Source organism: Eubalaena glacialis, chromosome 5, assembly GCF_028564815.1.
Source record: "Eubalaena glacialis isolate mEubGla1 chromosome 5, mEubGla1.1.hap2.+ XY, whole genome shotgun sequence".
NCBI lineage: Eukaryota > Metazoa > Chordata > Mammalia > Artiodactyla > Balaenidae > Eubalaena > Eubalaena glacialis.
This window is the reverse complement of record NC_083720.1, coordinates 34,112,518-34,140,093: the sequence shown is the minus strand read 5'-3', so window position 1 is coordinate 34,140,093 and position 27,576 is coordinate 34,112,518. Positions and strand designations below refer to the sequence as shown.

At 37.9% G+C, this 27,576-nt stretch overlaps 1 protein-coding gene across 2 annotated transcripts in view; it reads left to right on the top strand.

The window, feature by feature from the left end:
* The window catches only part of GSTCD (glutathione S-transferase C-terminal domain containing), a 142,853-nt gene extending 115,516 nt beyond the window's left edge, over positions 1-27,337 (top strand). The window contains exons 9-12 of one of the 2 annotated variants that reach the window (XM_061191189.1): positions 18,914-19,047; positions 20,973-21,003; positions 23,751-23,820; positions 26,869-27,337. In XM_061191189.1, the coding sequence (XP_061047172.1) occupies positions 18,914-19,047; positions 20,973-21,003; positions 23,751-23,820; positions 26,869-27,005 (372 nt within the window). In that variant the 3' untranslated portion in view covers positions 27,006-27,337. Of the gene's footprint in view, positions 1-17,367; positions 17,438-18,913; positions 19,048-20,972; positions 21,004-23,750; positions 23,821-26,868 lie in introns of those variants that run through there. The other variant, XM_061191188.1, reaches the window with a different exon arrangement.
* Positions 27,338-27,576: the final 239 nt, after the last annotated feature.

Genomic DNA, 27,576 nt, shown 5'->3' with positions numbered 1-27,576 from the left:
TTTAATATGATTGTTTATGATTCATCAGTGCTAAGTGCTTAATTACAAGCTCATTTCTAGTTATGTAATTAGAAGAAGCATATACAATTATAGAATGTAATTCAGTAACACTTTTGATGAATGATTTATGTAATCCTTGTTTTAAAGGGAACGGAACTTGAGAAATTATATATTCTGCAAACACAATTTTTAAAAAATCATTAAGGCAATGAAGGACTTTCCAGGTGAAGGTGGCAGATAGAGGTATTGCAACCCCCTTCTCCCCAAGAGAGATCAGACCCCCAAATAACAAAGAGAACAAGAACCAGAAAAATCATACTCCATCTTTAATGAAACAATGTTCAAGATTCTATAACTTGAACTACAATATTTGAAGATAGAAAGCAGACTGACTGAAGAAAAAATTATTGAGTAGAGAAGAGGAAAATCAGACTTAAATGCATGGGGAGAGGGAGGGTCAAGAGGGCTATCAGGAAGCAAGTCACTTTGCTCTCACAGAATCCCAGAAAATTTCAGGAATTCAGGATACCAGAAACCACAGAGGAAGGGTATAAGAAGAGGCTGGAATCATGTTTAATTAAAAATTTTATTTAGAGACCCAGATTCCCACCACCACCTTGTGTAAGCAAGTAACTATTTCCCCCAACTCCTGCAAGAGACCGGAAGTTTATTCTATGAGAAAAGTGTAATAGAGACTCTCCAAGTATAGGGAGAGAAGGGTGAGAATGATGTGACACCGAAAATAAGAACTAAGTGCCCTTAATTCCAGAATTCCTTCAGAAGCTAGAATCATCTCCTCAATCAGAGATTAAAAGAGTCTCTTTACAGAATCAGAACTATCCCCAGAGAAAATACTATAGCTGTAATTTAAAAAAAAGAAGCCAGCTGGCCACCTGGTCACCCAATCACTAAGGAAGCCCACCTTCAAGCCTTTCATTCAGACTTCCGATCAACTTTTTAGTGATTCACTCTTATATGAACTGACAGCCAAGGAATATCAAAATGTGGAAAACTTCCAAAATAGAAGAGACCAAAGCAACAAACACAACAAAAGGAGAGATCAGAAAAGATATTGCATTAATGAAACAGGGATAGAATGAAAAAGAAAAACCATCAGAGAACAAGAACCATCAGAGAACAAGAAAGAACTTCTAAAAACATGTTAGCCAAAATAAAAAGCAAGTAGAAAATCTAAAAGATGAAGTGTAGGACATCATCTGAAAAAAACAGGACAAAAAAAAAAAAAGACATAGAGATAGGAGCTGAAAGAAGCATTTTTTTTTTCAAATAGAGATTTAGTCCATGAATCCAATACCTCAGTATTCTCAATAATAGGAGAACCAGAAAGAGAAAACAGATAAAATGGTGGGGAGGAAAATATCAAAGAACTAATATAAGAACATGTGTCAGGATGTGTTTCTCTTGACTGAAAAAGCCCGCTTAAAAAATAACCTAAAGCAAGGCACATTGTTGTGGGGGAAAAGCATTAAAAAAAATTAAAAAAGGAGAAGTGTTGTGATAAGAAAAAGAAGTTCCTAACAGCTTCCAAAGAGAAAAAAACAAAAGAGGTCACATAGAGAAAATCTGGAATCAAAATGCCACCACAATTCTCAATAGCAACATGGAAAGCTAGAAGACAGTGAAGCAATGCCTTCAAAATTCTAAAGGAAAGTTTCCAACCTAAAATTTTATGCCTGACCAATCAATCAGGTATGAAAGTAATAAAGAAAATGTCAAGGTCTCAAGAAAATGTGCATAGTTATGTAAAAGATGTGCTTCACTAATAGAGTAGATAATAAAAAGGAATAAGTGGTATCTAATCAAGAGTGGGTGAAGAGAGTTCTTGGTATGATGGCAAAGGGAAGTCACAGGACCAGACAGAGCTAGGTAGCAGGCATAGAAAGCAGTGAGCCCATGTTTTAGTAAAAGGTCAGGAGGCCCAGGAAAGATGTCTTCAGGAAAAAAAAAAATGAAGCTGGCCAATTATTTGACAGTTTTCACACAGTGGAAAATTTTACCATAGAGCATTTTATAGAACTTCTGTGCAGGGAAAGTCTTGGATGTTAAAAAAAAAAAATTGTACGGCACAGTTAGTTTTGATTTGAAAGAGCAATATACATTTATTATATAGAAAAACAGAGATGGATTTCAGGAAGGAAAACCAATGAGTTGAAAAGCATTAGCTTTGGTCACCAGATTTCCTTTCGGGGTAGAGAAGTGTGTACAGAACAAGGAACTTTCTTTGTCATTACATGCCTTTTAGCATTATTTGAATTTTAAAGCCAATTACCTATAACATAATTGCGTTAAAGTTTTTAAAGAGGAGGAACAGGAGCACACAACTGGGACCAAGCTTGCTTCTAAGATATCTGGTTAAGAATCCTTCTTTGAGAAGCAAAGGCTCAGAGCATGATTGGCTTGGGGCAAATTTAGAGATCATTCAGTTCAACCTTCTCATTTTGTAAATATAAAAGTTGAGGCTCCACCTGGGGAAGAGGAACATAGCAAGTTAATGTGAGAGCTGGGACTAGAATCCAGTCATTGACTTCCTGTTCACTCCCCACATCTAAAGAAAGGAGTAAATGGGAACATAGAGAATTAGAATAACTTTTGGTGTCAGAGAGATTGAATTTAAATCTTGTCTTCATTATTTGTGACCTTGGACCAGCCACTTGGCCTTTTTGTAAAATGAAGAATAACAACACCTATATGCATGGTTTGGACTAGGAAAAGGCTAATAAATGTTAAATGAATCTTTAAAAAGTAAACAAACAAAAACCCCCAAGGACAGGATGCCTAGTAGAGTCATAAATACATCTAGCACAAGCTTAGTTTTGGGAGTGTGAATAAGGCATAGTCTTACTATCTTTCAAAATGTGTCTTACATTAAAAATCAATACATACTCTTTACCAACATATATGTTCTTAGACTATATGTGTATCTTTACCAACATATATGTTCGTAGACTATATCGGTATCTTTATCAACATATATTTTCTTAGAGAAGAATCAATCAGTTTGTCTAGAATCTTGCCTTGTTTTTTAGAAGCTGCCAGTTGAAAGACATTCTGAGAGTGAGTGATGATTAATTTTGTTTATTTACCACCACATATAGCAGAGATACGTGGATTGAGGTTTCCTGGCTGTTCGGTTATGTTTCATTGGCTTACATCATAGGGTGTGTTATAGTTAAAACTTTTATGACATATAGATTAATTGAAGTAGAAATGTGAAGGAAAGGTCCTTCATTTATAGTCCATGGATTCTGCAGCATTTATTTGGATCAAAAATATTTACATTTACTTTGGAATATGCATTACCTTGGCCAATAGATAAGTTTACAATTCAATTTTTATCCTTTATTAGAATTCAGTGTATGTACAGAGAACCACAATACCAAATTTTGGGGGTCAGTCAGTGAAACACTTGTTTGCTATGTTGTCAGCGAACCATTGATTAAATATGGGTGTTTTTCCCCCAGCACATTAACCTTTATTAGATACTCATAGTTTATGTTTTGATACTCTTTCTACAGTTGTCAGATCTATCAGTGTATATATTAATAAATCTATCCATTGTGTATTATATTACAAACTCTCTGGGTCAGATGCTTTAAATGTAATTAGAAATTAGATTTCATACCAGTTTCTGTAGATAAGAATGGTTTAAGAAAAAAATTTAGATGTATTTCTCTTCGTCCTTTCCATTCTTTGTCACTTCCTTTATGTGTAACCAGCACATATTCCATTCCTTCTTCTCTTAAATCAGTGGTGAACCTAAGAGTGATACCCAGAAATTCTTCATTAAAAAAGATGGTCTCTAAGGTTCCTTCCAGCTCCAAGTGTGTTGGTCAGAGAAGGCATAGCATGATGTAATGGAAAGCCTGTGAGCTTTGGAGTCAGACCTGGATTCAGAGTTCATCTGGAATGTTTGCTGGCTAGGTGATCTTGTCATGTTATTGCAAGAGATAATAAGGGCTATTTAAAGTATTAAAATTTTTTTAAAAAGAAGTAAATGATTAAATCAAGAAAAAATCTATGTAAAGATTTTGACATCTAGCAGACACTGCATACATGCTAGTCCCCTATGGTGTTGTAATTCCAGAAGATAGTAGGACCAATGAGATGAATAAAATGAGAGGAAGTATACAGTAGTTCCCCCCATATCTGTGGTTTTGCTTTCCTCTGTTTCGGTTACCTGTGGTCTGTCATGGTCCGAAAATATTAAATGGAAAATTCCAAAAAGAAACAGTTCATAAGTTTGAAATTATACACTCTCCTCCAACCAGCCCAGGACATGAATCATCCCTTTGCCCAGGGTTTCCATGCTGTATACACTCTCCCCCTACCAGCCACCACCCCCATCCCCAGTATAGGAACAAGCATAGTACAGTTGATTGACCCTTGAACTACATGGGTTTGAACTGCATGGGTCCACTTATTTTTTTCAGTAAATACTACTGTACTACATGAGCTGTGGTTGGTTGAATCCACAGGTGCAGAACCATGGATAAGGAGGGCCAACTCTAAAGTTTTACTCAGATTTTCAGCTGCGTGGGGCGGGGGGGTTGGGGAAGATGTCAAAGCCCCTAAACTACGCTTTGGTTAAGGGTCAACAGTATTTATAGAGTTCGGTACTATCCCTGGTTTCAGGCATCCACTGGGGGTCTTAGAACATATCCCCTGTGGCTAAGGGGGGGACTACTGTATTTGTATAGAGCAGTTATCTAGGATGGAAGACTCCAAACTGTCTGAGTTGGGGTCCTTAATTTGTTGTGTCACCTGGAACAAGTTACTTGACCTCTCTGGGCTTCAATTTCCTCATCTTAAAACAGTACCTACTTTAAGATATTTGTACACCCATGTTCATAGCAGCAGTATTCGCAATAGCTGAGGTGGAAGCAACCCAAATGTCCATGGATGGATGAATAGATAAACAAAATGTGGTACATATATATACAGTTGTCCCTTGGTATCCATGAGGGGTTGGTTTCAGGACCCCCTCATATACCAAAGTCCAAGGATGCTCAAGTCCCTTATAAAAAATGGCATAGTATCTGCATATAACCTACACACATTCTTTCATATATTGATACCTTAAATAATCTCTAGATTACTTATAATACCTAATAGAATGTAAATGTTATGTAAATAGTTGTATGTACAATGTAAATGCTATGTAAATAGTGGCTGGTGCATGGCAAATTGAAGTTTTGCTTTTTTGGAACTTTCTGGAATTTTTTTTAATATTTTCAGTTCGAGGTTGACTGATCTGCAGATGTGGGACCTGCAGATATGAAGGGATGAGTGTATACAATGGAATATTATTAAGAAGTCCTATCAAATGCTACAACATGGATGAGACTTGAGGACATTATACCAAATGAAATAAGCCAGTCACAAAAAGACAAATACTGTATGATTCCATTGTATGAAGCATCTAAGGTGGTCACATTCATAGAAACAAAAAGTAGAATAGTGGTTACCAGGGGCTGGAGGGAGGGAGAAAAGGAAAGTTGTTGTTCAACAGGTATAGAGTTTCAGTTTTGCAAGATGAAAAAATTCTGAAGATCCGTTTCACAACGATGTGAATATACTTAACACTATTGGGCTGTACACTTATAATGGTTAAGATGGTAAATTTTATGTTCTCTGTTTTTTTAACACAATAAAATAGGTAGAAAAAAATATATATATAGTACCTGCTTCATAGTGTTGTGCATTAAACAAGTAAATACATGTAAAGCACTTAGAATAAGCACTTAGCATTACTCAGGAATATTAAATTTATATTATTATTATCATTATTATCAGCATCACTCCATGTTTCATGAACATGCTTTCTACTGTTTGCCTCTGTGCTTCTTGCTCCTTTGCTTTTGGAATTCCTTTCTATCCTACAAGGCCCTCCTCAAACATCACCTCCTCCAGTTCACCATCCCTGATTTTTCCCCATCTGAATATCCCACTCCCTCCTTTGATGTTTCTATTTGTACTTTTTTAATGGCACTTAATGCATTCTGTCCTGTATAATACAGGTTTGGGTACTACTTGGATGCTGTTGGTGTGTAGTGTTTTACTCTTCTTTGTATCCCCTGTGAGTCACACATGTTAGCACATGAAATAACCAGAACTTTGTGAGTTGCTTAAACCTATACAATTTGCACTTGAGTTAATTAATGTATTACATGATTTGGATTAAGTTGTCACTGTTGACAGAGCATCGAAAAGGGATCATATTTTTGACCTTTGTATTCCAAGCCACTACCATAATACTGATATATAGGAAATGCCCAGTGATTGCTGAATGAATTAATGAATGAACCAATTAATGAATCAATGAATTGTGCAGTTTCTAGAACTATTAATAATTATAGACCTTTAATGATCAATAAGAAAGAATAACAAATTCCTCAACAAAATCACTCAACTTCATGTTGCTGCAGAAGCTCTCCATGCCACTTGTCTCATGATTTTTTTTTTAGTGTATTTATTTTACTAAGGATTTAAATAAGGTACAAAACTGGAAATGGTTGATGTGAATCTTAAGGCTTAATATCTATAGGTTTTCATCTGCATTCATTTTCTATTTCTGCTGTAGCAAATTACCACAAATATGGCAGCTTAAAAATAACATATATTATCTCAACATATAACAAATGTTATCTTAAAATAACATATATTATTTCTGTAGGTCAGAAATCCAGGTGGACTCAACTAGTTTGTCTGCACCAGGTGTCATTAGGTCAAAATCAGCTGTTGACTTGGTTCGGCTCTTATCTGAAGTCTCTGAGGGAGTGGTCCCAGGACCATTCAAGTTGTTGGTAGGATTCAGCTCCATGCAGTTATAGGACTAAGGTTCCTGTTCCCTTGCTGAGTCAGAGGGGAGTCGTTCTCAGGTTCTACAGCTACCCACACTCCCTGTCTCATGGCCTCCTTCACCATGAAAGCCAGCAATGGTGGGTCAAGTCCTTCTCTCTGACTTTTCTTTCTATTTCATCTCTTGTTTCCTGCCTGAGAAAGTTCTTTACTTTTAAGGCCTCACATAATTAGATTGAGCCCACCCATGTAATCCAAAATAATCTTGTTATTTTAAGGTCCTTAATCTTAATTACATCTGCAAAAAATTCTTGCCGTGTTGACTGGATTCCAGGGATTAGGATGCGAACATCTTTAGGAGGTCATTCTGCCTACCATACCATCCCTGTCTCTTTTTTTGCAATTTATTTGTTTACATAACCATGTCATTTGTCCTTTAGAGTTTCCTGCAGTGTGGATTTTGCTGATTTCATCCCCCTGGTGTTGTTTCACGTACTACCCTGTTCCCTGTATTGCCTAGAGATTGCTACTTAGGTCTAGATTGTAGCGACATAATCAGATCCAGGTTCACTTTTGGGATAAGACTACATCACAGGTGGTGGTGTGTTCTATCAGTAGGCCCATGTCTGGTTGTCTCTTGTGTAATGTGAGCAGCATTCATGGTCATTGCCCCAGCTCATTATTTCAATAAGGATTGCAAATTGCTGACATTCTTCTGTTTGAATATTCTGCCTTCATTTACTTTCCTTTATCAACTATTTGGTTACACTGAGGTACAGTTCACATAGGAAAGGCCAGAGAAAACTATTATTTTTCTGTATTTTCCAGTTTTCAAAGTGAATTGGTTATCTGCCAGAAGTGACCAGTTAGGCTTTTTTTTTTTTAGTATAATTATTATTGACTCGCCAATTTAATATTTGAAATACTTCAATCCATTGATGTTACAGTTCTCATTGATGCTTAGATATTCCCATTGGCTCCTGAGTGTTTTTGACAAGGCTTCAATGGTATCTGATAGCATCCATGCTTTCAGTATAACAAGATGTTCCAGCTCATCTTGTATATTTCCTGCCTCATGTCTGACATCAGCTATGTCTCCATGTAGCTCAAAATTCTTTTAAGAGCAGATGCTGTTATTTACCGCAGTCTAGGTACTAGGGATGGGCACTGCTACTGGTTTGGTCTTTGTTTCTAGGCTTTTCAGTGATCTGAACTAGGCAATACCTTTTATTTATTTATTTATTTTTTAAACAAAGTCTTCATGGGTTCATACTGATACTTCCAACTTAAATTCAGCACTATGGAATTTTAACCTAACCTCACTTGTCTATCCTTATATTTTCTTCTATGCTAAAAAAAATTCTGTTTCCTAATGACATAGCATGTTTCTTACTTGTTTTATCTCATAATATGCACATTAGAGTTCTAAAACAACAAACAGTAACAATGATTACTGAAAATAGTTTTGAGAATTTTTAAACATTATTTTTTATACAATAGCATCTTCCATAGCCATGTATATTCTTCATTCCTTTTTATAGCTGCAGAGTACTCCATTACATTTATCCTACCAGTGCTCTGTCAGTGGGAAATTGGCTTGTTTCCATTTTGTTGTTATTTCAAATATTGCCTCAACGAATAAATCTTTTTATATGTTTGTCAGTGGGTCCACTGGATAGATTTTATTACAAGTGAAAGCACAAATTACACGTAATTTTGCTGAATATTGTTAAGTTCTTCCTCCGAAGGGTTGTGACATTTTTGTATTCCCACCAGCAATATATGATGGTGTCTGTTTCCTCACAGTCTGGCTGATAGACTGTTATCAAATTTTAGGATTTTTTGCCACAGTAATAGGTGATCATTAGATAATTATCTTAGTATAATTTCAATAATTATTTCTCTTATTTTGAACAATATTGAACAACTTTGGTTTATGGCCTATTTGCACACTATTGTTCATGAATTGTCCAAATCTTTTGCCCATTTTACTGTGAGATTATTAGGCTTTTTCTTTATATTTAAAAGCCTGTTATATATTAGGGATATTAACCTTTTGTGCTATAAATTGCAAATCTTTTTCTCTACAATTTGTCTTTTTACATACAATTTTTGGTTTTTGTCATTTGAAAGGGTTTTGTTTTTTTTTTTCATTTTTACTTTGACGTACTTACTAACCTTACCCCTTATTATATGTGGACTTTCAGACATAGTTAGGAAATTATTTCCCACTCCCCTAGGTTATGGAGAAATTTACTCATGTCTTTTTATTTGTTAATTTGTTCTTGCATATTAAGTCTCTAACCCATTTGAAATTTATGTGTGGTGAGAGGAAAGGATCTAATTTTATTTTTTTTATTTTTTTTTTTTTTAAACATCTTTATTGAAGTATAATTGCTTTACAATGGTGTGCTAGCTTCTGCTTTACAACAAAGTGAATCAGTTACACATATACATATGTTGCCATATCTCTTCCCTCTTGCATCTCCCTCCCTCCCACCCTCCCTATCCCACCCCTCTAGGTGGTCACAAAGCACCAAGCTGATCTCCCTGTGCTATGCGGCTGCTTCCCACTAGTTATCTATTTTACATTTGGTAGTGTATATATGTCCATGACACTCTCTCACCCTGTCACATCTCACCCCTCCCCCTCCCCATATCCTCAAGTCCATTCTCTAGTAGGTCTGTGTCTTTATTCCCATCTTGCCACTAGGTTCTTCATGACCTCTTTTTTTTTTTTTCCCTTAGATTCCATATATATGTGTTAGCATACTGTATTTGTTTTTCTCTTTCTGACTTACTTCACTCTGTATGACAGACTCTAACTCCATCCACCTCATTACAAACACCTCCATTTCATTTCTTTTTATGGCTGAGTAATATTCCATTGTATATATGTGCCACATCTTCTTTATCCATTCATCCGATGATGGACACCTAGGTTGCTTCCATGTCCTGGCTATTGTAAACAGAGCTGCAATGAATATTTTGGTACATGACTCTTTCTGAATTATGGTTTTCTCAGGGTATATGCCCAGTAGTGGGATTGCTGGGTCGTATGGTAGTTCTATTTTTAGTTTTTTAAGGAACCTCCATACTGTTCTCCATAGTGGCTGTATCAATTTACATTCCCACCAACAGTGCAAGAGTGTTCCCTTTTCTCCACACCCTCTCCAGCATTTATTGTTTCTAGATTTTTTGATGATGGCCATTCTGACCGGTGTGAGATGATACCTCATTGTAGTTTTGATTTGCATTTCTCTGATGATTAATGATGTTGAGCATTCTTTCATGTGTCTGTTGGCAATCTGTATCTCTTCTTTGGAGAAATGTCTATTTAGGTCTTCTGCCCATTTTTGGATTGGGTTGTTTGTTTTTTTGTTATTGAGCTGCATGAGCTGCTTGTAAATCTTGGAGATTAATCCTTTGTCCGTTGCTTCATTTGCAAATATTTTCTCCCATTCTGAGGGTTGTCTTTTGGTCTTGTTTATGGTTTCCTTTGCTGTGCAAAAGCTTTTAAGTTTCATTAGGTCCCATTTGTTTATTTGTGTTTTTATTTCCATTTCTCTAGGACCTGGGTCAAAAAGGATCTTGCTGTGACTTATGTCATACAGTGTTCTGCCTATGTTTTCCTCTAAGAGTTTGATAGTGTCTGGCCTTACACTTAGGTCTTTAATCCATTTTGAGCTTATTTTTGTGTATGGTGTTAGGGAGTGTTCTAATTTCATACTTTTACATGTACCTGTCCAATTTTCCCAGCACCACTTATTGAAGAGGCTGTCTTTTCTCCACTGTATATGCTTGCCTCCTTTATCAAAGATAAGGTGACCATATGTGCGTGGGCTTATCTCTGGGCTTTCTATCCTGTTCCATTGATCTATATTTCTGTTTTTGTGCCAGTACCAAACTGTCTTGATTACTGTAGCTTTGTAATATAGTCTGAAGTCAGGGAGCCTGATTCCTCCAGCTCCATTTTTCGTTCTCAAGATTGCTTTGGCTATTCGGGGTCTTTTGTGTTTCCATACAAATTGTGAAATTTTTTGTTCTAGTTCTGTGAAAAATGCCTGTGGTAGTTTGATAGGGATTGCATTGAATCTGTAGATTGCTTTGGGTAGCAGAGTCATTTTCACAATGTTTATTCTTCCAATCCAAGAACATGGTATATCTCTCCATCTATTTGTATCATCTTTAATTTCTTTCATCAGTGTCCTATAATTTTCTGCATACAGGTCTTTTGTCTCCTTAGGTAGGTTTATTCCTAGGTATTTTATTCTTTTTGTTGCAATGGTAAACGGGAGTGTTTTCTTAATTTCACTTTCAGATTTTTCATCATTAGTATACAGGAATGCAAGAGATTTCTGTGCATTAATTTTGTATCCTGCTACTTTACCAAATTCATTGATTAGCTCTAGTAGTTTTCTGGTAGCATCTTTTGGATTCTCTATGTATAGTATCATGTCATCTGCAAACAGTGACAGCTTTACTTCTTCTTTTCCGATTTGGATTCCTTTTATTTCTTTTTCGTCTCTGATTGCTGTGGCTAACACTTCCAAAACTATGTTGAATAATAGTGGTGAGAGTGGGCAACCTTGTCTTGTTCCTGATCTTAGTGGAAATGGTTTCAGTTTTTCACCATTGAGGACAATGTTGGCTGTGGGTTTGTCATATACGGCCTTTATTATGTTGAGGAAAGTTCCCTCTATGCCTACTTTCTGCAGGACTTTTATCATAAATGGGTGTTGAATTTTGTCGAAAGCTTTCTCTGCATCTATTGAGATGATCATATGGTTTTTCTCCTTCAATTTGTTAATATGATGTATCACGTTGATTGATTTGCGTATATTGAAGAATCCTTGCATTCCTGGAATAAACCCCACTTGATCATGGTGTATGATCCTTTTAATGTGCTGTTGGATTCTGTTTGCTAGTATTTTGTTGAGGATTTTTGCATCTATGTTCATCAGTGATATTGGCCTGTAGTTTTCTTTCTTTGTGACATCTTTGCCTGGTTTTGGTATCAGGGTGATGGTGGCCTCGTAGAATGAGTTGGGGAGTGTTCCTCCCTCTGCAATATTTTGGAAGAGTTTGAGAAGGATAGGTGTTAGCTCTTCTCTAAATGTTTGATAGAATTCGCCTGTGAAGCCATCTGGTCCTGGGCTTTTGTGTGTTGGAAGATTTTTAATCACAGTTTCAATTTCAGTGCTTGTGATTGGTCTGTTCATATTTTCTATTTCTTCCTGGTTCAGTCTCGGCAGGTTGTGCATTTCTAAGAATCTGTCCATTTCTTCCAGGTTGTCCATTTTATTAGCATAGAGTTGCTTGTAGTAATCTCTTATGATCGTTTGTATTTCTGCAGTGTCAGTGGTTACTTCTCCTTTTTCATTTCTAATTCTATTAATTTGAGTCTTCTCCTTTTTTCTCTTGATGAGTCTGGCTAATGGTTTATCAATTTTGTTTATCTTCTCAAAGAACCAGCTTTTAGTTTCATTGATTTTTGCTATTGTTTCCTTCATTTCTTTTTCATTTATTTCTGATCTGATCTTTATGATTTCTTTCCTTCTGCTAGCTTTGGGGTTTTTTTGTTCTTCTTTCTCTAATTGCTTCAGGTGCAAGGTTAGGTTGTTTATTCGAGATGTTTCCTGTTTCTTGATGTAGGCTTGTATTGCTATAAACTTCCCTCTTAGAACTGCTTTTGCTGCATCCCATAGGTTTTGGATCGTCGTGTCTCCATTGTCATTTGTTTCTAGGTATTTTTTGATTTCCCCTTTGATTTCTTCAGTGATCACTTCGTTATTAAGTAGTGTATTGTGTAGCCTCCATGTGTTTGTATTTTTTACAGATCTTTTCCTGTAATTGATATCTAGTCTCATAGCGTTGTGGTCGGAAAAGATACTTGATACGATTTCAATTTTTTTAAATTTACCAAGGCTTGATTTGTGACCCAAGATATGATCTATCCTGGAGAATGTTCCATGAGCACTTGAGAAAAATGTGTATTCTGTTGTTTTTGGGTGGAATGTCCTATAAATATCAATTAAGTCCATCTTGTTTAATGTATCATTTAAAGCTTGTGTTTCCTTATTTATTTTCATTTTGGATGATCTGTCCATTGGTGAAAGTGGGGTGTTAAAGTCCCCTACTATGATTGTGTTACTGTCGATTTCCCCTTTTATGGCTGTTAGTATTTGCCTTATGTATTGAGGTGCTCCTATGTTGGGTGCATAAATATTTACAATTGTTATACCTTCCTCTTGGATCGAACCCTTGATCATTATATAGTGTCCGTCTTTGTCTCTTGTAATTGTCTTTATTTTAAAGTCTATTTTGTCTGATATGAGAATTGCTACTCCAGCTTTCTTTTGATTTCCATTTGCATGGAATATCTTTTTCCATCCCCTCACTTTCAGTCTGTATGTGTCTCTAGGTCTGAAGTGGGTCTCTTGTAGACAGCATATATATGGGTCTTGTGTTTGTATCCATTCAGCCAGTCTGTGTCTTTTGGTGGGAGCATTTAATCCATTTACATTTAAGGTAATTATCAATATGTATGTTCCTATTCCCATTTTCTTAAATGTTTTGGGTTTGTTATTGTAGGTGTTTTCCTTCTCTTGTGTTTCTTGCCTAGAGAAGTTCCTTTAGCATTTGTTGTAAAGCTGGTTTGGTGGTGCTGAACTCTCTCAGCTTTTGCTTGTCTGTAAAGGTTTTAATTTCTCCATCAAATCTGAATGAGATCCTTGCTGGGTAGAGTAATCTTGGTTGTAGGTTTTTCTCCTTCATCACTTTAAGTATATCCTGCCACTCCCTTCTGGCTTGCAGCGTTTCTGCTGAAAGATCAGCTGTTAACCTTATGGGGATGCCCTTGTGTGTTATCTGTTGTTTTTCCCTTGCTGCTTTTAATATGTTTTCTTTATATTTAATTTTTGATAGTTTGATTAATATGTGTCTTGGTGTGTTTCTCCTTGGATTTATCCTGTATGGGACTCTCTGTGCTTCCAGGACTTGATTAACTATTTCCTTTCCCATATTAGGGAAGTTTTCAACTATAATCTCTTCAAATATTTTCTCAGTCCCTTTCTTTTTCTCTTCTTCTTCTGGGACCCCTATGATTCGAATGTTGGTGCGTTTAATGTTGTCCCAGAGGTCTCTGAGACTGTCCTCAGTTCTTTTCATTCTTTTTTCTTTATTCTGGTCTGCAGTAGTTATTTCCACCATTTTATCTTCCAGGTCACTTATCCGTTCTTCTGCCTCAGTTATTCTGCTATTGATCCCATCTAGAGTATTTTTAATTTCATTTATTGTGCTTGTCATCGTTTCTTGGTTCCTCTTTAGTTCTTCTACGTCCTTGTTAAATGTTTCTTGCATTTTGTCTATTCTATTTCCAAGACTTTGGATCATCCTTACTATCATTATTCTGAATTCTTTTTCAGGTAGACTACCTATTTCCTCTTCATTTGTTAGGTCTGGTGTGTTTTGACCCTGCTCCTTCATCTGCTGTGTGTTTTTCTGTCTTCTCATTTTGCTTATCTTACTGTGTTTGGGGTCTCCTTTTCACAGGCTGCAGGTTCGTAGTTCCCGTTGTTTTTGGTATCTGTCCCCAGTGGCTAAGGTTGGTTCAGTGGGTTGTGTAGGTTTCCTGGTGGAGGGAACTAGTGCCTGTGTTCTGGTGGATGAGGCTGGATGTTGTCTTTCTGGTGGGCTCGTCCACGTCTGGTGGTGTGTTTTGGGGTGTCTGTGGCCTTATTATGATTTTAGGCAGCCTGTCTGTTAATGGATGGGGCTGTGTTCCTCTCTTGCTAGTTGTTTGGCATAGGGTGTCCAGCACTGTAGCTTGCTGGTCGTTGAGTGAAGCTGGGTCTTGATGTTGAGATGGAGATCTGTGAGAGATTTTCGCCGTTTGGTATTACTTGGAGCTGGGAGGTCTCTTGTGGACCAGTGTCCTGAAGTTGGCTCTCCCACCTCAGAGGCACAGCCCTGATGCCTGGCTGGAGCACCAAGAGCCTTTCATCCACACGGCTCAGAATAAAAGGGAGAAAAAATGGAAAGAAAGAAAAAAAGAGGATAAAATAAAATAAAATAAAGCAATTATAATAAAAAATAAGAAAAAAATTATTAAGAGTAAATTTATTAAGAAAAAAAATTTTTTTTTAATTTTTAAAAATAGATTTATTAATTTTTTAGACTAAAAATAAGAAAAAAATTATTTAGAAAAAATTTATTAAGAAAAAAAATTTTTTAATTTTTTAAAATAAAAAATATGAAAAAACTTATTAAAATTTTTTTTAAAAATAGAAAATAAGGAAAAAATTATTAAGAAAACATTTATTAGGGAAAAGAAAAAAAAAAAATTTTTAAGCCAAAAAAAAAAAAAAAAAAAAAACGGACGGACCTAACCCTAGGACTAACGGTGAGAGCAAAGCTATACAGACAAAATCTCACCCAGAAGCATACACATCTACACTCACAAAAAAAAGGAAAAGGGGAAAAGTTAATATATCCTGCTCCCAAAGTCCATCTCCTAAATTTGGGATGATTCGTTGTCTATTCAGGTATTCAACAGATGCAGGCACATCAAGTTGTTTGTGGAGCTTTAATCCGCTGCTTCTGAGGCTGCTGGGAGAGATTTCCCTTTCTCTTCTTTGTTCGTACAGCTCCCGGGGTTCAGCTTTGGATTTGGACCCGCCTCTGCATGTAGGTCCCCTGAGGGCGTCTGTTCCCCGCCCAGACAGAACGGGGTTAAAGGAGCAGCTGATTCGGGGGCTCCGGCTCAGTCAGGCCGGGGGGAGGGAGCGGTACGGAGGAGGCGGGGCGAGCCTGCGGCGGCAGAAGCCGGCGTGACGTTGCAGCAGCCTGAGGCGCGCCGTGCGCTCTCCCGGGGAAGTTGTCCCCGGATCACGGGAGCCTGGCCGTGGCGGGCTGCACAGGCTCCCGGGAGGGGCGGTGTGGAGAATGACCTGTGCTCGCCCACAGGCTGTTTGGTGGCTGCAGCAGCAGCCTTAGCGTCTCATGCCCGTCTCTGGGGTCCGCGCTAATAGCCGCGGCTCGCGCCCGTCTCTGGAGTTCGTTTAAGTGGCGCTCTGAATCCCCTCTCCTTGCACGCCGCGAAACAAAGAGGCAAGAAAAAGTCTCCTGCCTCTTCGGCAGCTGCAGACTTTTTCTCGTGCACCCTCCCGGCTAGTTGTGGTGCGCTAGACCCTTCAGGCTGTGTTCACGCAGCCAACCCCAGTCCTCTCCCTGGGATCCGACCGAAGCCCGCGCCTCAGCTCCCAGCCCCCGCCCGCCCCGGCGGGTGAGCAGACAAGCCCCTCGGGCTGGTGAGTGCTGCTCGGCGCCGAGCCTCTGTGCGGGAATCTCTCCGTTTTTCCCTCTGCATCACTGTTGCTGTGGGATCCGCGCTGATAGCCGCGGCTCGCGCCCGTCTCTGGAGCTCGTTTAGGCGGCGCTCTGAATCCCCTCTCCTTGCGCGCCGCGAAACAAAGAGGCAAGAAAAATTCTCTTGCCTCTTTGGCAGCTGCAGTCTTTTTCCCGGACTCCCTCCCGGCTAGCACCGAAGCCCGAGCCCCAGCTCCCGGGCCCCGCCCGCCCCGGCGGCTGAGCAGACAAGCCTCTCGGGCTGGTGAGTGCTGGTCGGCACCGCTCCTCTGTGCGGGAATCTCCGCTTTGCTCTCCGCACCAATGTGGCTGCGCTCTCCTCCGTGGCTCCGAAGCTTCCCCCCTCTGCTACCCGCAGTCTCTGCCCACGAAGGGGCTTCCTAGTGTGTGGAAACCTTTCCTCCTTCACAGCTCCCTCCCACTGGTGCAGGTCCCGTCCCTATTCTTTTGTCTCTGTTATTTCTTTTTTCTTTTGCCCTACCCAAGTACATGGGGATTTTCTTGCCTTTTGGGAGGTCTGACGTCTTCTGCCAGCGTTCAGTGGGTGTTCTGTAGGAGCAGTTCCACGTGTAGGTGTATTTCTCATGTATCTGTGGGGAGGAAGGTGATCTCCGCGTCTTACTCTTCCGCCATCTTGCCCCTCCCTCCTAATTTTATTTTTTATAGAGCTATCAGGTTAACCCAACGTCACTTATTAAAAAGTCCATCTTGTCCCCAGTGGTTTGAAGTGCCACCTTTGTTGCATGTTAAATTTTTGTATTCATATGGTTCCATTGATCTATATCTCTCATCATTATTTGCCTGTTTTTTTCTGACCTGCGTTTGATGGCATGGAAATTAGGAGCACGTGATGCAATAAAACCTTTTAGACCTAATAAAATCCATTATGTAAATAGTTCTTAGACTTAGTTGTTTTGTTTAAATGAGGGAAATAAACTCACTCTTTAGCATGTAGCAAAAGGAATGTGAACCTAAGTAAAGAGAGATTTATAAAAATATATTGTCAAAACTTTTCTTTAAGAGGGTTTCATGGGGAAGCAGCCTGATATGATTAACACTTGAGGTCAGGCTCTGGGTCAGGATCCCACCCTTCAGGAGCTGCTATGTTGTGAGCATATTCTTCATTTCCCCGAGCTTTAGTTTCCTCACTTCTCAGATGGAGATAATAAAATCTTTCAGGGCTGTTGTGAGCACAGAAGGATCTGCGTACCGTCACCCAGCATAGCTGCCAACACATAAAGGGCACTAGGTGAGTGTTGGTTCTCTTCTCTCTCCCTCCAGGGAAAAATGCATCTATAATTTTTACTATGAGGTTTTCTCCAGCTACTCACGAAAATAAGAACTAGCCCGATTTTTACCCTGCAAAGCTGGTTAAATAAAGGGGCAGATGAGAAATCAAGATTCTTTAATTCTCCAGTCGTTGGTGCTGCCTTCACTGGACGGCAGCCTGCCTAGGCTCTTTTTTCACAGTGAGACAGGAAAGGTGGTTGACAGCAGCCATAGGGATTGTTGACTTCTATGGAGGTGATGGAAGCCTGGTAGGAGGGGAGAATTCAGGAGCAGGGTTGAGAACGGAGAGCTTGCTTTTCTCTTCTCGGTACAACTTTGTTTTTGGTTTTCCAGTTCAAAAGGTGAATCTGACTTATACTTAACATCCAGAAATTTCCAGAAAATCTCTTTGTCTTTACCCTAAAAGCGCCTCCTTACCCTGAAGTTGAGAGATTTGTGTCTAGAAAGAACAATTATTAACCAATACAATTTGCCTCTGTTCAGAATGAAATGGAGATCTGAGCATTTTTCTGACAAAATTCTTCATCTTTCAAGATCCCTACATCTGATTTTCTTTCAGTGTTCTAGTTTTCCTTATTTAGCCTAATAATTTTCACAATTGTCTACTTTAGATTGTAAAACAGTATAGATATATTTAAGGCATTTGTTCCAAAAACATGTTTTAAAATCATTTTAAAGTTATTTTTCTTTTCATGAATTATTGATGCGCTAATCATGACTTCAATCCGTAATGTTTTTCCTTTTTAAATAAACCCATTAAAAATATTTCATACAGTTCATCATTCAGTGTTAAGAATTGTGATTATATGAATATGAACAGGCGCTACATAAATATGATTTGATCAGTTTTAGACAACACTGATTAGAGTCTATTCAGACAGCATTTGAAATACTGTTTTCAAATACACTTCTATTTAATCTTTGCAACAGCTTTGTCAGTATTATTAACCATAGTTTATGGTTGAGGAGACTGAGGCCCAAAGAAGTTCAATTTTAAGCAGCCCAGGATCACACAGCCAATTGCAGTTCTGGACTAGAAATTCTGATTCCAATGTAGAGTTCTTGCCGCAGTGCTACAGCTGAACTAAATTTTCAATCAGCAAGAGCATTAGTTTAGACATGCATACATATTGAATTCTCCATATTTAACATGACATCAGATTTTCCACTGAATGAATCCTGTGCTTCATTACAAATGTTCCATTTGTAATCTTTCAACCTCTTGCTTAATTTTCTTAATTAATATGAATAGCTAATTAGTCCTTTGGTATGTCCAAATGAGAACTATTTAAACTACTATGAAATAATATTCTGGTAACTTGAAACCTCTTAAGGAACAGTCCTCACAAAAGGTTTTTTTTTTTTTTTTAATGGCACAAAGTAGCACTGTTAGTTAAAAAAGAACTTAGTGCTGAGGTCTGGTTTTGTTTTCCAGGTGGCGTTGCATGCTTGTGGAGTGGCAACAGACATGGTGATTGAGCACTGCATCAAAACACGGGCTTCCTTTGTCACATGCCCTTGCTGTTACGGTTTCATTCAGAACACCTCAAAGTTTAATTTTCCAAAAAGGTGAAATCTTGTATTCTGCCAAAGGCACCAATATGGGTATTAAATCGGTCCACAAAACCCATTTGGTATAAAGTTGCAAGGAGGTTTCAGTTTTGAGCTCATTTCCTTTTTCCACAATGGCAAGTGTTGTTTATAAGCTGTGTAAGGAAGAGAGGATCTCCTCCATGTCTGCCCTTGATTTTTTCTCCTAAATCCAGCTCTTGCTGAAATTTAGAAGCGAGTGTATCCAGGAGTCAGCTGACTGGAAGTCTGCCAGCTTCAGCACTTCTCTGTGTACTTCTAAATGGAAATCATCACCTATGAGAGGCAGTAGGGGTAGTGGTTAAGTGCTTAGGACCTGGAAGTATTCCACCTGGATGCAAGTATTGACTCCTCATGCTTTTGTAAATTGTTTCACCTGAGGCAATCTACTCAAACTCTTTTTGCCTACATTTTCTCATCTACAAGAGGGGGATTATAATAGTAACTACCTCAAGGTTTGTACGAGAATTGAATGATATATATGTAAATCACTTAGAAGTGGCACAGAGTGAGCACTCCATAAATGTGAGCTGTTGCTAACTACAGTAGTAACAGTAGTAGTTTTAAATTCTGCCCGCGGGTGGTGGTGGTGAACCTGCAAGCTCAGTGGCCATTTTTACAGTCCTCCTTATCCCACATAGGAAAGGGAGACATTTTAATTCTCACCACTTTCACTCAACCTAGTGGAGGGCCATTCTTGGTGTTTATGACATCTCACTCTGACTTACAGTTACGGAGAATCCAGCTGATCATTTTAATTATAGGACAGATTAAATATGCTACTTTTGGAAAGTCTATCCTATCATGTGTCAAAAAAGACTTCTTGATCATTTTCATCATTACTTTTAAGAAACCTTCGAAATTTCCATTTGAATTTGTACTTAAGAGCTTCTAAGTAATTTAAAATAAAGTAAAAATACTAGCCTTCTTTTTCTTTATTTCATTATTTTGTTCTTTCCTACAATTTGCAACTGTTGAGAGAAAAACAAAGGATCTATGGAAAAGCAAAAAATAAAATATAATTTGAGGGTTATTCAATACTTGAAATTTTATTTTATTCTAAATCTATACAGATAACAAGTGTAGTTTACAACCCATCAAGAAATTTGTAAGTCTAGCACTATAAAGATTCTTAAGAATGGTAATTTGAGTTGTTCAGCCTGCAGTCTCACTTAACTGATTTTAAAGTCTCAATTTAGGGACTGTCAGCTTTTTCACATCTCTGTAGATTTACTGACGTTTGCCCCCTTGGTCATTAGAGGACCACTCCCAGGTCACTATCCCTTTGCCCTCATCCCCCTAGGGCCAGGTGCCAGACAACTAAGGACAGCCCCTGTGCTGCAGAACCTACTGACATTGTTCACACCGGCCAGTCCTAAGCTTGATCACTCTGCCCTGCCATTCCTTCCCATGGAATACGTAATAAAGGCTTTTGACCATGTTTTACCCCATTGTCTCTGCCTCCTGATCAACCGGGTGCTTCCCCACGTGACCCTGTATGACATGGCTTGCCCCCTCTTCTTGTGAACTCTGAATAACAAACTTTTTCAGTGGCAGCCCTCTCCTGATTTGTTGGCCTCACCACACCTGAATAACAATAAAACCTACATTTTAAAGTGCCTGAATCTGTGTGCACCCATGTGGGGAAGAGAAAAAAGTTACACTTCTCTAATAGTGTAAACAATCTTTGAAAGAAATTCTTTAAAATTAATTACATACCGATGGCATACTTCTGTCTTTTTATAAAGATATTTCAAACTGGCATAGTTTTTAGTTCAGGAGAGTATTATATACTCTTCAGATAAAATACATATTTTTGTTAATAATTTAATTTCTTCAAGACTATTTCTACTCTTAATCTTTGGTATTTAAAATGAGTAATTCCTTTCTCTTTTCTATTTCAGTGAACAATTCAAGAAAACTTTATCATACAAGGTAACTTTAAAAAGATGTAGATGTTTTCCTCATATACTTTTTATTCCTTCTTTATTTTCCCTCTCAAATTTGTAATGGAGTATATAATCTATAGTTATACTTGAATTACTCGTGAACATCTAATATGGATTTTTTTTCTTGTTGGCAAATCAAGATTAATCTTCAAGTAGTTGACAAGATTTGTGAAAGGTCTGAGAGTTTACCCGACTCACAAGCTAACAAGTTAGCCTGCCACAGTTTCATGGCTGCTGGCAGAAGATAGGAAACTCCTGAGTCAGAGACAAAGGATAGAATTGCTCACAGCAGTAGGAGTAGCCAGACTATCATCATTTTTACACTGACTCTCCGAGGCCCAGTTCCCACAGGACAGCACAAACAGGGCCAGCTGACACCTACATATATACAGTGAGTTGCATTATAGGGGAGGAAACCTGAGTTTAGGAAACTCAAAATGTTTTAAGATGTAGTCTTTAAGTAAGCATGCCTCCCCTTTTCTCTAGAGGGAGACACTGTATAGTTTCCAAGGCCATTCACTATACAAATGTCTTTGAAAAGATAATCTGGAACAGAGGCGAATTTTTCTGTAAAAGGTAAGATAGTAAATATTTTAGGGTTTGCTAGCCACTTGCAAATCTCCCACAATCTCTACATTGTCCTTGTCATTGTTTTTATTGGTTTACAGCCCTTTAAAAATGTAAAAGCCATTCTTAACTTTCAAGCCATACAAAAACAGTTCATAGGCTAGATTTGGACAGTGGGCCATGATAGTTTGCCAGCCCCTGGTCTGGAACAAAGACAGTGCCTCTGCTCACAAGATGTGAAGAAACACAAGAGACCCACAGAGAACTGTCTTCCAGCGGTAGTCACAACATTCCATAGTTTTGAGTCACCAGTCTGAGCAAAAAATGAATAAACAATAACCAAAAACTAGACCTTTGTTTTTAATCCCTCCTTGAGTGATGCTAGGTAAAGCAAACTCTAAGAGGGTATATGGGAAAAACCTAGGGCAGTGAGGAGGTAGGGTGCCACAGCCTCACTGGCTGGGGAAAAAATGTAAACTTTCTAGAGTTGGGAGAGATGGGACACCCAGGCTCTTTCAGAGAGCATAAAACTCCCTGGTACCTCCGTTCATCTTTATCTCCTCTTTCTCCCACAACCCCAGAGCTGCTTGGCTACCCGCCTTTTGAGTGTCTTAGGTGTAAATGCTCTACAGAGAAGTCTTAACCTCTCGGATGCTATTGCAAGGTGGTATCTCAGTATTTCTTAACCATGGTGGGTGGAGTGGCAAGCAGAACTAAATGGACCTAGTGCCCAGATATCTTGAGAGTCACTTCGGAGGTATTTTTCTCCATAGTTCAATTTAGGCAGCAAGCCTTTACTGAGTACCTACTATGTGCCTTCCCCTTTCAGAATTTAACTTCTACTGGGGAGAACACTTACACAACTAATTCCAATAAAATATGATGAGACTTATCAGGACAAGGGAAACAAACCTCATCTGAGTTTGTGATTGCCTTGACATTACTTTTACTTAAAGTGAACCTTAATTTACAAACATGAGGACAAGGAGCATGCTTTTCTTCAAATTATATCATTCTAAATTCTTCGGTCTCTTTATGCCAGTTCACGGGAGCTTAATGTTATTCATTTGAATCATTTTATTAGTATCCTACCCATTGCCACTAAATTTTATAGTGACCATTAAAGAAGTTGTTTTTTTTTTTTTAAGTTGAGACAAAAGTAACCCTTCTAAAAGAACCAACATCACACAATCACTTATTTAATAAGGTAATCAGAATAACCTTATTTAAAAGTTGAGACAAAAATAACCCTTCAAAAAGAACCAACATTGCAAATCACTTATTTAATAAGGTAATCATGATAACCTTATAAAAAAATGTAGACCTCAAATTGAATGTACAAAAGACCAAGGAGACAAATGATTGATCTGAGTTCAACACCGTTCGCTAAGCTGAGAGGTGAGATCATTTACACACTTGGAAACTGCAGCTGTTCTGAATGAACAATTGTCACGGGAGCACTGCAGTCATCTCAGCTCTTAGTGATCACTCACCTTGGGCTGCTTGCAGATCTAAGAGTGCACTGCAGACTCATCACCTCTCTGTCCCTTTAAAGCCTTGTTCTTTTCATTAATCTAATCTTTCCTAAAATTGTAATGAACCTCCTGCAGCCTTCTGGAGTGGAAGGAGGGAGTGGGCCAGCCTCCTGTCCTCTGAAGGGACGGAGTGAATGGAAGGGTCCAGCCAAGCAGAAGAGGAGCCAGCACCCTGCTGGGAGAACTGCAGAGGTCACAGTAGTGATCTTCTGTAGTACTTCCTTTCCTTCTCGTAGTGGAGGCAAAGCCACTTAGAATGTCTTCTTGGAGCCATGTTCCTGAGACTCAAATTTTATTCAAAGGAAAATATAAGTGACTTTTAGGTCTTTTAGTTTAACACATTATAACCACAAAATTGTAAGCATATTTTGGCTAAAAGCAGCTGGTTAAAGAGCCCTGAGGACCTTCCATGCATCTGTTCTTAAGAACTATATCTGAAGAACAGTCTACTTGAAGGGAGAAAAAGCTATTGAGTACCATTTCCTGAAAATGTGCTTCTTTCAAAAATACTATTTGTGCAGCACTTTGTGCAATTAAACAATGTAGAGTTCCAGAAAAAGGAGTTAGTTTTTTGTTTTTTAATTTTGAAGCAGATTTAAATAAAGCTACAGTCTATTGCTTTTTCTTTTAGGAACACATGATTCTATGCAGATTTGCAGATCAGACAGCTGTCCAGCTTCCACCCCAACGAAGGCTCATAGGTATGTGTTTTCACAGAGCAGCTGTTGAGTAGATTATGTACAAGATGCCTAGGAATCAATGGACCAACTCTATACGGGAAAATAGGGAACCTCTATTTTGTCCATTTATCAACAAGGCACTAAAGTTTGTTTTTCCCAGAAAAAAAGAATCTGTCTTGAAAAGGGCTCTAACTATAACAATATTTTGTCCCATTTTTGTCAACATTAATACTTTCAAATGTATTTTCAATGTTTGTACATTGAGTAGAATTATTATGTTAAATCTCTTATTGTTACAAACAAACTGAAGAATCTATCAAAAGCCATAGAAGAAAATACTAAAGATGGAAAAATCAGCTATGCATGCCAAAATTGATATATTATAAAATGTATAAACAAGGATGATAATGTTTTCTTTTCAGAAAAAAGTATACTCGTATATTATTAATCATAGACCAATTTATTTGACATTTGTAATATTAAATATTACCTAACTTGTAAGAAAAATAGCATTGCAAGTTTAAGTAATGAATTTATCCAAGACTTTGCTTTAGAAAAAGTAATCACATTTGGAAGGATAATAGCAGCTAACAGCTATTGCACATTTAAGCTCTGAGCTAAATGTCCTCCACCCATGATCTCAATAAATTCTTATAAAAATAATTATGGAGTATGTGCTGTTGTTTACATTTTACGGGTGGGAGAGCTTGCCCAGGATCCTTCAGCTGGCGGATGGTGAAGCCACACTGTAAACCCTAATTATTTGATTCCAGACATAAAGTTCCATTTTTGCAATGACCCCCAGTGATAGAGTCACATCACTGGAAGGTTAGGTTCCAAAATTAGGGCTTAACATGATTGAATAAAGTCAAAACTAATCTTAAAAATTATTCAGAAAAGCCCCGCATTGGAGACCATCATGATATAGCGGAAAACAGATTGCTGTTTCTTTGGCTCAGCACCAGGTGTAGTAATTAGCTTGCATTTAGGGACCATGTTGTATGAGAAATAGTTATCTTTAAACTGTAAACTCAAGGTCAGCATAGCAAGATAATCACAGTTGGAGAGGCATTTGAGACCTGAGTCTGAAGGAACAAGTGATTTCCTTCTTTTTCTACACCCTGGAGCATAAACATACGGAAGAAGCTTGCTCTTTCCTGCATGCAACCTCTTTCATTCTCTTTCCCTCTTCCTCCTCTTTTTCCCATTCCCAACATTTTGAGTAGTTGAATGCACAGTTGAATCTATATATAGAGAGAGGTATAATTTACATTGTGTATGTGTGTGTGTGTGTGTGTGTGTGTATATATATATATATATATCAAGTTACATTTGCTACAACTCCACTAGAGTCAATGAAGGCATAATTGGTGTGATGGATGGGGGTGTATATGTTGATGTTTTAGGCATCAAACCAGAAGGGAGTGGCTAGGAGGGAAATTGCTAGAGTGGAGGAGGAGGAGCATTTGGCAAGATCGCTGGCAGGAAGGGAGGGAAAGTCAGGTTCAAAGTCACAGACTCCATGAAATGTCTACATCTATTCTTTGAACCATACTTTTGTTTTGTGAACATTTTAGGAAGCTTCCCAGACCCCGAAAGGTAGACTACCAACAACTGACTTTCAGTTGTGAAGACACTCCTTCAACATGTAAAAACATGAGACTCTTCTACGTAATGCAAAAGGAAAAATTAACTGGACTGGGGTCAAAGCCAAGGGTAAATGAGCTGCAGTGTAAACCCAGGGTGGGTACTGAAGGAATGTAGAGCATCCCATTCTGACAGAGAATGTTTCATTTTAAATTGAAAGGTAGGTGGGGTGGAGGGGGGGACATTTACAGATGTCTTAAAGGAGGAGCAATATTTTAAGGAAAAAAAGAATGTCAGCCATGCAGCTGTTGATGAAGAGGGGGCCATTTAGCCTAAATAGAATCCTAGACATCTCTTTTTATATCGTTTCTATCGCAGTTCATCCTTTTTGGCATGGGGCCTTTTAGGGGAAATGTACAACATATTTTAAATCTGAATCTTTCGTTGTCAATTTCTTACCTACTGATTTCACCTTCCACTGTTTTTCTGGGAGGATTCATCTGTCTTCCACAGAAGAACTTTCCTATTTCAGTTACGTCTTTACTTTTAAAGCTGTTTTAGCTTAGCAATTTCTGCTGTCATTCAAATAAATCATTTTAAAATAATGTATAGGAATTATTATAATTATTGAGGAAAAAATGGAACGAATGAAGTTCTGCATAGTAACCTTTTTCCAAGAAGATGAAAAAGTTTATATATTGAATTTAAAGAAATTGAAAGTGTAAAAGTAAACCTTAGCTTTGAATATATTCAACCCCAAATGAGTTTTTTTTCCTTAGCTACTTTGAAATAGAAGTTTGCATTTGCCAAAGGACACAAAATAACTGCTTTGCTTGCCAGTCAAGTTTCCTCTTTTGTTTTCCAAGATTAGAAAGAAAATTGAATTACCGCTATTTCATAAGGGTACAGGAGCTCTATTAAATTAAGATTATATTACACTCAACATTACACATCCACCTGAAATAATCAGCACACAATTGAGAATTTTCTCAAATATTTTCTGTTATTTCTTCATTGTCCTAAAAACTCCATGTGCAAAATGTAATATGTCTTTCAGGTATCCCTTTGTCTGGATGTTATTTTAGACATTCTTAAAGACAGATTTTTTTTTTTTTTTTTACAATATTGCAGATAATGTATTTTCATAGGGCATGAAGAGGAAAGGTGTTAAAATGGATTTTTAACCAAAGTGGGAAATGGAATCTGTAGTTTTTATTTGAGATTTATTTATAAATACATTTTAAAAGGTTAACATTCTTTAAATTACTAGCAGAAACAAATCTGTGAAATGTCGTATATTTGTAATTGTCTTCTGTCCATACTGATCAAGACCTAAATTGAAAGAGACGGAACAGGACTTGGGGGCAAACATCATTCTGCATCGTACTCGTAGATTTTGTCATTGTATAGAGTCCCTTAAACAAATTGAAACTGCACTGTTAGCTGAAGGGTGTCTCATGATACCATTTTACTGTATTTCAGGAAAACAGTGCATGTTCCTGGTGGATCTGGATCGAGCAAGAGCTGCAGAAGAATGTGGCTACTCCATTCAAGTGATATCCATGGAGCCAGAGAGCTGCTCTCCCAAAAATAACATGATCGTGGGAGTCCCCATTTAGAATGAGATATTCCACATTTGATGTTTTGCCATCCGTCTCTGTGATGAAAGCCCAGTGGCATTCAGGAGGGTCTTGGCATAACTAGGAAACAGCATTAGCCATCTTGAACCTATTGTGCTCAGGAAAGAACACAGCAGGAAAGTCTTGGAGGAAGGCTGCCTGCAAAGCATCACAAATGCTCTTGTAATTGTGATTAAAGGACTGCTGGTTTTCATAGTGAGAATCCCCTGAAGTCTCAGCTGCCAGCAGAGTGATACTCACGAGAGGAGTTTCCATTACTGGAATAACGATTTCTTTCTCAGTTCACAGCTTTTCTGATCTTGCCAGTGTGGGGTTCAGTTCAAAAGAATGTACTTGCAGCCTTAAAATCATTTAGAGATTCAAGTGGAGACCAAAACTAGACTCAGTGGGGTTTGTTGGTTTGTTTGTTTGTTTGTTTTTTATATTTTTAACAATTGTACTTTTTAAATAATTTTTTCAAAAATCTAGTCAGATAGTTACAGTATGCTTATATTTTTAAGCCAGGGTGAGTTGGACTTATATATCATTTCATATACTCCTTTTAAATATA